This window comes from Rhinolophus sinicus, chromosome 15 (genome assembly GCF_057876585.1).
Source record: "Rhinolophus sinicus isolate RSI-liver-muscle chromosome 15, RSI-T2T, whole genome shotgun sequence".
Classification (NCBI taxonomy): Eukaryota; Metazoa; Chordata; class Mammalia; order Chiroptera; family Rhinolophidae; genus Rhinolophus; species Rhinolophus sinicus.
Window position 1 is genome coordinate 74,291,832 of NC_142515.1, and position 13,376 is coordinate 74,305,207.

General features: G+C 53.6%; 2 protein-coding genes across 15 annotated transcripts in view; one reads left to right on the plus strand and one right to left on the minus strand.

The window, feature by feature from the left end:
* The first annotated feature begins 1,405 nt into the window (after positions 1-1,405).
* On the plus strand, positions 1,406-11,406 carry TLE6 (TLE family member 6, subcortical maternal complex member). 10 transcript variants are annotated; one of them, XM_019743928.2, is made up of 16 exons: positions 1,406-1,544; positions 2,084-2,175; positions 2,620-2,693; positions 3,080-3,125; positions 4,169-4,210; positions 7,463-7,808; positions 7,925-7,947; positions 8,207-8,267; positions 8,360-8,463; positions 8,562-8,599; positions 9,137-9,422; positions 9,517-9,767; positions 10,062-10,203; positions 10,569-10,719; positions 10,945-11,021; positions 11,181-11,406. In XM_019743928.2, the coding sequence occupies exons 2-16, from the start codon at positions 2,107-2,109 to the stop codon at positions 11,283-11,285; spliced, it is 1,815 nt and encodes a 604-aa protein (XP_019599487.2). In that variant the 5' UTR covers positions 1,406-1,544; positions 2,084-2,106; the 3' UTR covers positions 11,286-11,406. The 10 variants fall into 10 exon arrangements, 9 of the variants coding, with proteins under 9 accessions (XP_019599487.2, XP_019599488.2, XP_074193639.1 ...); XM_019743929.2 differs by having other exon boundaries at positions 9,173-9,422; XM_074337538.1 differs by having other exon boundaries at positions 9,236-9,422.
* A 1,344-nt stretch (positions 11,407-12,750) lies between these two features.
* The window catches only part of LOC109453929 (TLE family member 5), a 42,375-nt gene continuing 41,749 nt past the window's right edge, over positions 12,751-13,376 (minus strand). For all 5 annotated transcript variants that reach the window (XM_088792262.1, XM_074337546.2, XM_074337547.1 and 2 more), the window contains one exon: positions 12,751-13,055. In XM_088792262.1, the coding sequence (XP_088648388.1) occupies positions 12,948-13,055 (108 nt within the window). In that variant the 3' untranslated portion in view covers positions 12,751-12,947. The remainder of the gene's footprint in view (positions 13,056-13,376) is intronic.

Below are 13,376 nucleotides of genomic sequence, written 5' to 3' on the forward strand. Positions count from 1 at the left end.
AGAGGAGAGCCAAGTGCACAGAGGGAGGCAATTAGCAGGCCGGATCATAAATAAAATACATGTCAATTAAGGGCCAGTTGAAGGATCATGGGTGAAAACCTTCTTTTTATGGTTCATATACAGCAGCCCTCACTTTCTCCTCCACAGACCAGCCACAAAATACAAGTTACGTATTTACATCAGAACCGCTGGGGGCTACGCATCCCAAGATCCAAACCCTCAGTTACCCCCCAATGACAAAGCACAGATCAGGGGAAATGGAGAGGTCTCTGGTTCGTGTGGATCCCAAGCCAGACACCGGCCCAGGAGCCTATGGCCAGCTGTGAGAATGTATTAGAACCCCATCAGCATTATATGAATTTTGAGCCACTGAGATTAAAACAAGATCAGCTCCAATTCAAACCACATTTGGAGGAAAATGAAATAACAAAGGGAAAATGGAGGTCCCTCTGAGCCAGAGCTGAAGGTGAGGGAGTAAGCCAGTGACTGTCAGGTGGGAGAATATCCCTGGTGGAGAGAATAGCTAGTGCAAAGGTCCTGGGGTAGCCAGAAACTTGGCCTCTCACTCCAAAGCTCCAGATTGACCACTTCACATCTGGAGTAGGCATTTCAAACTGGGCAAACACGAAACTCTTGAATCCCTCAACAGCCCCCTACAGTCCCCCACCCACTTATCTCTGACATCATCCCAGGCCTAAAATACCCACCACCCCATCCTAAATTTGCCTGAACCTGGAAAAAATGTACCAGCCTCAAGGCCTTTTCAGTACCTAGAAGCTTTAGGTGCTAACATCCTCTCCCTGGGCTTGGAGGGGAGTTAGGAAAATTCACCTTGATAAAATGTGTAGCCTGGGGCTTGGCTCATGGGCAGCCATTTCATTGAAAGTTATTTAACATCATAAAATGTTATTAGCCCATATCTAAGGATCAGAATGAGAGTGCTAGAGATCTCCACCCTAAGTCCCAGACCCCCACCCTCCCATCCCACGCCATAAACCACTCCGGAGCATGGAGAAAAATTACCAAGCTTCTCTTCAAACAGTACAACTACACGCCGCTCGGCCCCTCCCCAGGTTGCACCCTGTGACCCCAAGCCCCAAGCCCTTATAAATATCCTCGACCCCGCCAGCCCCCGAAACTGCCTGCGGCCTTGCAAGCTGCCCTTCCTGTCTGCGGGACCGCAAGGGTTAAGCAGCAGCGCCCTGTGCTCTGATTGACAGCCCGGCCGGCGGCTGGGGCGAGTCAGCCAATCAGAGGCAATGGTCACGGCCCACGTGGTCAAGCGGCTTCACGATTGGCCAGTGCCTCTGCCTGCCGTCCCCGAAGCTTGAGCCCACGTGCAGCTGCTGCCTGTTCATTGATTGACTTTGCGGTGCAGGTGGCGGTGAGGAGGGGCCGGGGCGGGCCGGGGAGGGACCAGGGCGGGCCGGGGCGGGGCCCGACTGGTCAAATGGCCCCCAGGTGAAGGGAGGCTCTTTCTGCCTGAACTTGGCTCACCCGCACGTCTACCTCCTTGCTTCTTCTGGACCTCTATTCTACGGAAGGTGTGTAGGCCCCAGGTCAGCTGGAGGACCCCAGGGTCCCCGGGCGGTGGAGGAGGCTGGAGGGGCAGGAGCCAAGCAAAGAATGTAGTTTGGTGGCGCAATTGTGATTGTGGTAATGAAGAGGTCTCTCTTCTTCTGCCTGAGAAATTCCTCCTAATTCACCTGGCCAACAACTCTTACTCATCCTTCAAAACCCTTTTCCAATGATGTTCTCCCATGCTTTAGAAAATTGGTCTCAAAACTAAGGTTGAGCTTTGGCATCCTTCTCTGGACTCCCCCAGCCCTGACTGTTCGCCCTGGGGGTCCCCACTGTTAGTCAGCACCTCCACAGGCACCAGAGTGTTTGATGAATGAACATAGGCTGTGGGGAAAGCAGTGGGATGCTGGAGGTCAGTCGGGGTTTGGGATCCAGGATTGGGTCCTGGAGGGGAGATCATGGTGTATGGTGTAGAAGGCCCAGGGGTGGGGCGGGGCTGCTTTGTCCCTGCCACTGCCTCGCCTGCTGCCCTCAGGACCTGCCATCTCCTTGTTGCTTTTAGACTCCTTGTGATTCCTGCCTGAGATGAGCTCTTGGGGCCATCTCAGCTCCCAGGGGCAACCTCCAAGGATGGTGAGGCCCCCAGGAACTTCGGTGAGGAGGGCATGAACCCCTGGGGTGGGGACAGGGAAGAGCCTGGGGACTGGGCTCTGTCTAATTCTCCTGCTTCTGATGGAAGGACTTGGGAGGGGCTGGCTAGGCTAACCCAACATACCTGATTGGTGCCAAGGCACTTGCTTTTTTAAATTAAACTTACTTAACACTCAGGTGTAAAACATGACTACATCATCTGTTAATATATTACAAGCAAACTCCCCCCTCCTCCAGACGTTACTTCCCAGATATGACCATTTCTAACAGTTTAGGGGGGGGGGGAGGCAAATTGATTCCGTAAAGGACCAGAGAGGGAATAGTTTATATTTTTAAGGCGAGATGCAAAATAGAAGATACTCTGTGGGTACTTAGGTAGCAAGAGAGAAGGCAAATTACCTTCAGGTTTTAGGAGTCCTACCTCACCCTCCTTGAACCTTTTTCTAGGCTCATCCTGGGGCCAGCCTTCCAACCTTGACCTATCAGGGCATGCTGGAGCAGCTCAAGAAGCAGTTCCCCAGGTGAGGATGATTCACAGGGGTCCTGCTGTGACCCCTGAGGGAAAGTTCCACTGAGGGAAAGATTTCAGGTCTCTCGCTGGCTCAGAAGCCCCTGACCCAAATGACTGGACTAATAATAGGGGGAGCCTGAAACAGAAGGAAAACCAAACCAGTAATACCGACCCTGGCTTTATATTTAAATGTTTGATTTTTTGTTGTTCAGCGTGCATTTGCTTGCATTCAATTATATTTTTTTAAATGCTGCATTAAAATCATATTCATCTTGAGGCTGCCTTAAATGTGGCTCCTTTGAAGGGGACCTTCATTCTTACCCTGTCAGGGGGCGAGGTTCTTTCTGGGGAAGGAAGGCATCCCTCCCCTTCCAGCCAGTCTTTCTTCCCCTGCAGGTTCCCCCCTCAGTTGCCGGCACAGATGGAGAGCATTTACTACTTGGTGAGCCACAAACCAGGCAGCCCCTCCCAGAACATCCTAGAAAGGTGGTTCTGTTAGGCCCCAAGAGCAGGATTTCAGGGACACCGTCTTCTCTGTTTTGCTAACTTTGGGCAAGTGAGTTAACCCATTGAGCCCCATCTTCATGTGAGTTTTTCTTTTTCTTTCTTTTTTTTTGAGAATTTTTATGAGTTTATTTGAGCCAAACGGACAACATATGCCTAGGAGCAAGATCTCAAATTCTCCCAAGTTTTTTTATAATAACCTTGCTGTGAAAACTAGAAATTCCATATTTAAAGGTGTTTCTTCAGCTCACAGAGCATGACTAGAGCCCCTGCCCTTGAGGGATGTATGCTCTAATGTGCTGATATCTTCTAGAACTTTTACCAATGTTCTATATCAACAATGTCCAATGAGACACCTGCTAGCCACATGTGGCAATTGAGCATTTGTTTTTTAATTGATTTAAATTTGAATAGTCACACTTGACTAGTGGCTACCTCATTGGACTGAGCAGTTCTAAGGGGAGGAGAGAGACAAATAAATTGAGAAACAAGATTCACAAAATGTAAGCATTGTTAAAAAAAAAGGAAAGTGATGAAATGAAAAATGAGTAAAGATTTTGAGCTAGGGTAGTCAGGAAGGTCTCAGAGGAAGTGATGTTTGCAGAAGAGAAGGGGCTCCTGGTACCCCTAGAGAGAACAGGGAAAGGTATTCAGGCAGAGGGCAGGGTATGTACAAAGGACCTGGGGCAGGTGTGTTGGAGGAACAATGAGGAGGCCCATGTGGGAGCTGAGTGAGCAAGGGGGAGGGGTCTCTGGGGAGGCCCTTGACCTTCAATTCACATCTAGAATGGAATCCAGGGGTCTCTCTAATTAGCACCCACTCTGAGTGTATGAAGCGGTATCCCGTTAATGAGAGTAGGGACCGGTGAAATAGAGTGACTTGCCCAATGTCACACAGCTGGGGAGAAACATGCACAGCATTCAAATTACAGACCCTTGCCCACTTCCATTGACACTGTGACCCCTGTTGTTACTTCACAGCTCCAGAAGGTCCGGCAGGGTCTACAGGAACATCACAGACAGGTGAGTGAGTGACCAGGAACTCAGGTATGGCTGCCCCTCGAAAGGCAGGGTAGAGGAGGAGGAGGGGAGGGCAGGAGAGCCCTGTGGGCTTCTGGAGGACCCCGTGGAGATGGGAACCCTGAAGGGCTGTGGGCAGAGGAGAGATAGGACCTGTAATCCCCCAGGATATCAGCATGTCCCCACATCTTGGGAGTGCATCTTCCGGCCTTCTCCTTGGGACCCTGCGTGGCTCAGATGATGCTGGAGCCATTCGGTTCTTTGTAGGTCAGTGGCTTCCGCTTTGACGGGCTTGTTCTGTGGGCCAGGCACACCCGGATTGCCATCTTCCATGTGTCTGAGAGTTCTCAAGGGCCCGGCTCACACGAGCCAGGGGCAGGTCTGCACCGGGGGCCCTGGCTCCCTGCACAGGGCGCCTTGCCCAAGCTGAAGCATGACTTCCACCCCTGCCTGTCCTCCTGCCACCTGGCCCCTTTCTCCTGGGAGCTGGCAGGCCTTGCTGCCTGTGCCAGATGTGACTGGCAGAGGGCCAGGGCCATGTCTGCGATTTAGCAGGAGCTGGGGTGGGCAGCTCAGGGAACAGGGAGAGACAGAGCTGTAGGGGGGGCAGGAAGCAACCAGAACAGTTATTCATTCAACAGATATTTATCCATCACCTTGCCAAGTGCTGTTGTAGGCGCCAGGGAAATAGCAAAGGAGAACACAAACCCCTGCCTTTGGGATGAGAGGAGCTTGGTAAACAGAAGTGTCAGATGGTGAAGGCCAGGCGAGGTGAGGGTGGAATAGAGCAGCCCCAAGGGAATGTGGGCGACCAGGATGGGAGTGAGTTGTAATTCAGGGTAATCAAGAAAGACTCACTAAAAAGGTGACATTTGAATAGAGAACTAAAAGAGGGGAGGTAGGGGAGCCATGAGGGTGTCTGGAAAACAGCATATGCAAAGGCCCTGAGGTAGGACCATGCCTGGTGTGTGAGCAAAGTGAGCTGGAGCAGAGTGAGCGTGAGGGAGGGAGCTGGTCATGCAGGGCCTTGTGGGCCAAGGAAGGGCTGTGGGTAGAGGAGGAACGAGGGACCGGACCTGACTCAGGTACTCACAGGCGCCCTCTGGCTGCTACAGGGAGGATGGACTGTAGGGGGTCAGCAGAAGCCTGGGGACCACTGAGGACCGTCCAGGTGTGGGATGCTGGTCACTTAGAGCAGTTCAGTGGTGAGAAACGATCAGACTTTGGTCCTGCTTTGGGGAGGAATCTGACAGCTCTTGCTGAGTATCATGATGTGGGGAATGAGGCCCCAAGATGGGCTACTTCTATTGCTGCTCGACCCAGGAGGGTTCCCCCAACCCCACCCAGGAGATGATCCCTAGCAGCCTTGGAGCCATGTGGTCCCACACAGACCACCTCCCCCTCCTTGTTTTCCCAGCCTCCTTGCTGTGCATTTAAAATCCCAACCCACAGCAGCAGGCAGCCCCCCTGCTCCTGCCTGCCTATACACAGCTCTCCCCAGGGAGGGCCAGCTAGCAGGCAGGAGGGAGCAGCACTTTTCATGCTGAGTGCATTAAAGTGCCAGTAAATTGCGCATTAACGAGCCAGGGTGAATTGGGGAAGGCTCCCCTGGGCCTAGCACTGCTGGGAGGCCCAGCTGGGGAATCCATCACTGACTGTCCCAGGAGGCAGCAGCCCAGAGGCTGAGGGCTCAGAGGGGGTCCCCACATCCCAGCCCTGCCCACTATCATCCTGTTTGCCCAACAGGCAGGAGAGGGACCAGGCTGTGCCTGGAGGCAGGTAAACAGGTAAACACTGCCTGGCCACATGTTTCCTCTGACTTTTGGAAATTGACTGCTTCTCTGGGCCTCCATTTTCTCATCTGCAAAATGGGAATGCCAGTAGTGCCTGTTAAACAGAACTGATGACCCTTGGCATTTATGCTGCATTTCTTTATCAATTATCTTTCTTTGTGAGTCAGAACGTTTTCCCAGGATTTTGGAGTTTGCCCTGGGCCAGACAACTCTGGGGAGCTTCTAAGCATCTACCATGGAGGGAAGTATGCGTCTGCCTCTAGAGCCAAAGACCAAGTCCATGCTATCCTAAACAGTAGCCGTGGGACACATGCAGCTATTTAAGTTGACATTAAGCAAGTGTTACCAGCCACGTTTCTGGTACTCGATGGCCACGTGAAACTCACTGCTACCCCATTAGGCAGCGCTAGAGCAATTCCCTGTCACTATGTTTAGTCTGGCACTGGACTATATATAGCGGCACTTCATGCCCATTCCCATTGAGTTCCTTATCGTGCCAAGAAGGTGGATCTCCCCACTGCGAATTCTTGGGAATACTGGCCAGGAGGTTCCAGCCTTGTTTGCTGTATCCTTAGCTGGACGCCTGGCATGTCCTAGGAACCACTGCCCTTGGTTCTCGGTGCCTGTGCCGTCCGCTTTGGCAGCTGCTGGCCCCATGGGGCTGTTGAGCACTTGAAATGTGGCCGCTGGAACTGGAAGAATGTCATTTTTAATTGTACTTAACTTTATGCTTAAATAGCCATTGGTGGCCAGGGGTTACTGTGTGAAGCAGCACAATCATGTAGAAGTAGAGGTTAAAAATGCACTCAGTGCCCCTGTCGGGTCAGTGCCACAGAGGAAAGGAGCAGGCTTTGTGGTAGGGAAGAGCACACCCTGAAAGAGCAGACGGGTAGCCTGTGGGTGGGTATAAAAGGAAAATTGGAGATAGATCATTCAGTCCCTTCTGTGTCCGTAGAAACTTGGAACTTAATTTTGGAATGTCGCTCAGTTTTAAATATAAAATAATGTAGGTAACCCTCCCACTGGCTCTCCTAACTGTCCTGCTGTGGGTCCTTCTCTCTAAGAGGTACCCATCAGTTTCTTGGTGTCTTGCCAATGTTTAAGAAGATTCAAATATCGGGCCCATACAAAGGGACGTATGTACATATTGTTTTGCTTTATGGAGCCATTTTAAACAAAAGTGTGGTGTTTGGGTTTTAGTTTTCAAACATCCTGAGAAAAGCAGCTGGGAGACACACCCAGATCTCCACTTTCTACCATATTATAATGGCCACTGGCTTCTAGGTTTAGATTTTATCACCCGCTGCCAAGGCTGGCCTCTGGGTATTGCGAACCACCCCAAACGTTCAAGGTGGGTGGTATATCCCTGTTTTACACACTGGGAAACCTGCTTGTAGGAGGGGGTTTGTGCCCAGGGCTGTCCGATAACAAAGCCTTAGCTGGAATGATGCTCCCCCTCCAGGCAGAAAACTTCCTACGGATGGTGGAGACCTGCAGCCAACCCCCGCCTGGGGAACAGGCTGACCAGGACTCGTGGGGGCCAGGCAGCCCCAAGGCTTCCCGGCACCCAGAGGTCAAGCCCCCGCAGCCCTGCAGTTTCCAGACGCTGGACTTTGAAGACGTCATGGCCATGAGGTCATCCACCTGCCTCCAGCAGCCCTCCAGAAGGGACGACACCCCAGTCCACCAGCTACACCCACAGCCGTCCTGGGACTCGGAGCCCCTGTTTTGGCAGGATGTTCTGACTGAGCAACTCTGGCAGATTTTTGCTGGGACCTACCATGAGGTGGACCAGCCGAGTCACAGGCGTGAGTCTTCCTGAGGGTGGGAAGGGGGCGGCATGGGACCAGAGCACATGGAGGACGGCACAGGTTGAACCTGTCTTTCTGCTGTCTCTATCACTTTCTTCCCCTCCTGTTGGCAGTGACAGAACAGGTGCCAGGTGTGGTAAGTAAGTGGGCTGGGTGGTTATCCTGGCAAGTTCCCATGGGACTGGTCCACCACCTCCAGCTCTTGCATGCCCTCCAAGGACTCAGGACTGTTCCCCAAGACTGTCTACAACTCCACCCAGATGGGAAGACGGGACTAGGGGCAGTTTCCCGAGTCCTGTCCTCACTGCCTGGGCCTCCCTAAGGTTTTTTGGTTCTAAGACAGACCCTAAGCAGGTTCTCTGGTCTGACCAGATTGCCCTATTTCTCATGGGCAGGAAAGCCAGGAGCCAGGACCACACTCCTCTGGAGTGGAACCGTGTACTAAAGATGCTTTGGGTAATCTCAGTGGGCGGGGGGTGGCCTGCTCGGGAGTGAGGGTGGCGGTGGGGAGAGCATTCTGCTGCTTATCTATTCTTATCTCTGCCCAGTCCTCAGCCCTCTGGAACCCCCCCACAGCTCCCCAGCAGGTTCCCAAGAAGGGAGCACAAGGCCAGGCATGGCAGCAGGGGGGATGCTTTCTCGTGTGGCCCAGGTGAGACCAGTCTGAGTTGGCACCCCACCCCGAAAGTCTGCAGGGGCTGGGGCAGAGGGAGCCAAAGCATCTTAGCTGTGATATTGGTCCACCCACAGGTGCCTGCTAGGAGAGGCTGTCACTTTCTGAAGCCCGTGTAAGTGTAGGCACTGCCCCTCCTCTCTCCACCTCTGTCCCCAGGAGGTAGAGGGAACCAGAGGTGTAGGTGTGTCCCCCATCACCGTCACGGTGCTGTCCTCATAAGTGGAGATGAGGGGTCTGAGTAGGGATGTGGGTAGGCAGTGATCTTCACACCAGCATCACTGCCCCTCCCACCCCAGGCTCAAGGAATTGGGGGAAAGAACTCACGTGGAATGGGGAGGGAGGGGCGCTGGGTCAGAGCTGGATGTAGGTAGTCCTAACCTTATGGTTTGAGGCTGGGGGAGCCCAGGTGAGAGAGAGAGACAGCTTGGAGGAAGGGGCCTAATGGTTAGGACCTTGAAGGATGAGCATGAGTTTTCTAGGTAGAAGCCGGGCTGGGGGGAGGGCGGTTATGGAAGAGGGAAAATACTTGGAGGGGTGTGGATAGGAGATTAGAGGAAGTATAGTGTAATGGGGAAACCCCCACATCTGAAAAAGAGCAAAGCCCCTCTAGGGCTTGATGGATGCCCTCGCTGAACAGAGGGGTTCACAGGCAGGCTGGTGACCCCGAAGTGTCCCGTCCTATAAGATGCTGGGACCCTGAGGACTTCAAAGATGCCTGGAGGCCGGATTTCTTGCCCTGGCATTCCAGGAAGTTGGCCACCCCATACAGAATGGAGAAGAAGCGGACACTAAAACATGGGGAGCCCGTGCTGTCCATAGCAGTCAGCAGCTTCATGCGGCATGCGTTCACCTGTGGCAGGGGTGGTGTCAAGGTGTGGTGTCTGGTCGGCCAGGTGGTGGAGGATAGGCTCCCTGTGAGCCACCTGCGTGTACAGGTGAGGCTGGAACTGCCTCCAGAGGCAGGACTTGGGCGAGCTGGAAGAGCTATCTGCAGGAGAGGAAGCTTACCTACACCTCTACCCACCCCAGACCCACGGGGCCTACCTGCGCACCTGCCTGGTGTCCTCAGACAGCACCACCCTGCTGACGGGAGGCCACAACCTGGTCGGGGTGAGCGTGTGGGATCTGACGGCGCCCTCGCTCCATGTGCGAGATGAGCTGCCGTGTGCCGCTCTCACCTGCCAGGCCCTGGCTGCCAAGCTGGAGGACAAGCTGGCCTTCGCCGGCTTCACTGATGGCACCATCAGGATCTGGGACCTGCGGAACCAGCGTGTGGTCAGGTGTGGCCCTGGAATGGGCGGGGGGCCCTGAGAGTTCCTTCCAACCTCGTGCCCTGAGCTGGTGCTCAGTGGTTCAAGGTTAAAGCCTCTTGCCTGCTTGAACTCAGGTTTGAGGAAGTTGAAGACCCAGATTCAAATGTTGGCTGGGCTGTTTCCTCAAAGCCCCATCTTGGTACTTTTTGTTTACCTCAGCTTCCCTGTCTGTCAACTAGGTGTGGTTGGGTGGGTGGTGGTCCTGGGGCTCAAAGCTCAGAGTCTCGGCCCCAACCCTCTCCTGATGCCTCTCCCGGCCAGGGACCTGCCAGGACCCACAAATGGAGCCAAGAGCATTGCTGTCAAAGGCCAGAACATCTGGATGGGGGGTCTAGATGCCTGCCTGCGGTGCTGGGACCTGAGGAAGGCTGGGGAGCCTCAGGAATACCAATTTGAGTCTCAGGTGTGGGGGCTGGGATGGGGCCTGCTTAGCCAGGTAGTGTCTGGGCTTCGGGTTAGATAAGGAGGTGGACATTGAGGGTAAGATTGGGGTGGGGTATTGGCATCCCATGTCTTGGTGTTGCCGGGAGGAGTAGCGTTGGATGCTTTCATAGTCTATCATTTAGTCTCTGTGATCCCACAAAGTAGAAGACCAACCCATTCTATAGACAAGCAAATTGAGGTCCAGAGATGTAAAGTTGCTTGTTGGGGCCTCGCAACCAGGAAATGGGCAGGTGGTCAGCTCCCAGGGTGGGTTCCTGTGCTCCTTCCCACCTCCCAGGCCAGGCTGGGCCTTGACCAAATTCCTTCCTGCCACCTCCTCCCCAGATAATAAGCCTGTCCCCCAGCCCTCGGGAGGACTGCGTTCTGGTGGGCACAGCCAATGGCCAGCAGTGGCTGCAGCCCACCCATGGGGGCCAGAAGCACATGGTGGGCTGTAAGGACAGCACCATCCTCGGTCTCAAGTTCTCCCCCTTCGGTGAGTGGGCAGCAGTACCAGGTGGGGGAGCTCCCTGTGGCCCTCAGCCTCCCACAGGGCTCCCCCCTCAGGTCAATTGGGCCCAACCCTTTCTGACCCTTCCTGAGCCCCCTCCCACACTCTTCATGAGCAGGAACCTCAGTGATGCTGCCCGCAGGGCATGAGGGAGGTGGGGACTCCCTGTTTCCCTGATCCCCAGGGGTGTGGCCCTCTGCCTCCTTCCAGGCCAGTGGTGGGTGAGCGTTGGCATGGACAACCTGGTCAGCATCTACAGCATGCCCACTGGGTCCATGGTGTTCCAGGTACCAGGGTGGGCGGGGGTGGGGCAGGCAGTGCTAGGGGGCTGCTGAGGCCAGGACTCCCAGTGCCGAGGCCCCACAGGGACCATATTTGAACTGACAGGCAGATTTAGGGGGAAGGTCAAGTGAGCCCCCCCTTGCTGTGCTGCCCAACCCTCCCAGGTACCCGAGACCTCTTCAGTCATGTGCTGTGATGTGTCCTCTAATAACCAGCTGATCGTCACGGGGTCCAGGGACCACGCCTCAGTGTACCAGATCACGTACTGAGGGGCTTACCACTGTCATCCCAACTCAGGCTCCTCCTCTTTTTCCCCCAAAGAAGGGGGCTAGTGGTGGAGGGGATGGTGATCTTTGTCACATGTAATAAAGCAACCAAGGGAAAAAAACAGGTGATCTGGTTCTCCATCGTGCCGTGGCTGTCTCATGGAGATTGGTAAGGACTTTGTCCAGTGTGAGTCTCTGAGCCTTTTTAGTCTATGTTCTCTGAGAATCTGATCGAAGCCACTGACCCCAACAGTTGGGAGAGGGAATGGATGTGGAGCACGTCCGCCTTCTATCCTGAGCTAAATTCTCCGCATCTCATGGAGAGAGGTTTTCCAGCCACTTCCTGCACAATTCCAGGGATGGGGTTCTCGGTCCTTCCAAAAACACCGTTTGTTTAGGCCATGACAGATCCACCCTCAGTAGGACTCTGAGATTCCCATTTGCTCACCTTTCCTCCAGGGATAAGAAGCGACCCAAGTGGTATCAATGGGTTGCTTCCTTAACCCCAGAATTATTTCTCCATAAGGTGCTTTCAGAAACTTTACCTGGGTGTGGCTTGTTTCCAGCAGGTGTCCTGACTGCCATCTCCCTCCAGAAGGTCCCAGCAGCTTCTCTGCTTGGGGCCCTCCAGCCCTTCTAACCCATGGTCTTCATGGCAACCCATGGGAGCTTCCAGAAACCAGATGTGGTTATGTCACCCTACTGTCACTATCCCACTCTGGCTCCCAATTCCATGGGCTTTCTGTGTGCTTAATCTGGAGACCTTTCTCCCATTGTAGCTGAGGAGGAACCCCTGCTGCCCTCCTGCTCTTCATCAGGCCAAGCTCCTTAAGGACCTCTGAGACTTTGCACATGCTGATCCGTCTTCATGACCCTTCCCAGCAGCTGTTTCTCCTCCCTTAGCTCTCAGCCGCCACCTCCAATGGGACTGAGACTTTTGCCATGACAGTGACAGTGGGCCAGGCATCATATGTGCTCTACTATAATCCCCAATCCTTTGTATGGGGGCAGTATCTGAGGATGATTTTGTCCAAAGGGCTGGCACTAAAAGATGTGAAACTTTTGGGCCAGGGATTTAAAAGCCATGTGTGATTTGTCTCCCTGCTATGTTGGACCATCAAGCTACATATCGAGGTCGTGAAACCTCCACCATCCTGAATCCCTGAGTATCTACCTGGAGTCAACCCCTGTGTGCCTATTGGGCTTGCAGGAAAAATGTATCACGTTCAATCACCGAGACCTGGGGGCTATTTGTTACATAGCATAGCCACACTGCCCAATACAACACTCATTTCTCGTGGTAGATCCCACAGTATTTCATACAGAATGAATGACCTCATTTATCCAGATTAGGAAAAAGGAAAACCATTTACGCCCAGTCACACAGCGAGAAAGTGACCTTCCCTCAATAACAGTTGCCCATGAAAAGAAATGGTGCCCTGTTCCCCAGCCCAAGACAGAAAGGCAGTTGTGATAAATAATGTTTATTTCCCCAAAGTCCCCCTGCCCAGCTGGCCCCACATCTGGCAGAGGAAGATATGAGGGGGTCGACCAAAAAGCAGATGAGATTTGGTACCCACAGGTACACCTGGAGAGGAGGGTGTTGGGATCTCTGTCCTGAACACCCCTCCCCCCAGAGTAGGGCTGCAAGAAGGGGGGGTTCTCTCAGTAAACCACCTCATACACAGTGGCCTTCTTGTCCCCCGAGCCTGTCACGATGTACTTATTATTCCCAGAGATGTCACAGCTCAGCACAGAGGATGACTCCTTAGACTGTCAAAGGGAGAAGGAGAAAAAGGAGAGGTGAAGTGTGGCCCACGCTGGCACTGGCGGGTGCAAGCTTCTGACCACCTGTATGATGTTCAGAGGGAAGAGACAAGGTGACTGGGGCCAGTGCTGGCCCCCAAGGATGAGCATATGGTCAAGGTGGGGGTGAGACAGAAAAAGGCCCTTTGGAAAGGAGCCTTTCTGGACAGGTGTGATGCTTCTGAGAAGGGAGGGACCTCCCTTATCTTGACACCAAGAGAGATGGAACTGGAGAACTGCCCTTTCCTAGGAAGCTCAGAGAGGGTGTGCACCAGGCAAAAGGCCACA

Bases quoted from the DNA above. Each gene is read 5' to 3' on its own strand.
- TLE6 (XM_019743928.2), top strand. From the start codon at position 2,107: ATGAGCTCTTGGGGCCATCTCAGCTCCCAGGGGCAACCTCCAAGGATG. The intron at 9,768-10,061 runs GTGTGGCCCTGG...TCTCCCGGCCAG, and splicing joins CGGAACCAGCGTGTGGTCAG to GGACCTGCCAGGACCCACAA. The intron at 10,204-10,568 runs GTGTGGGGGCTG...CCTCCTCCCCAG, and splicing joins AATACCAATTTGAGTCTCAG to ATAATAAGCCTGTCCCCCAG.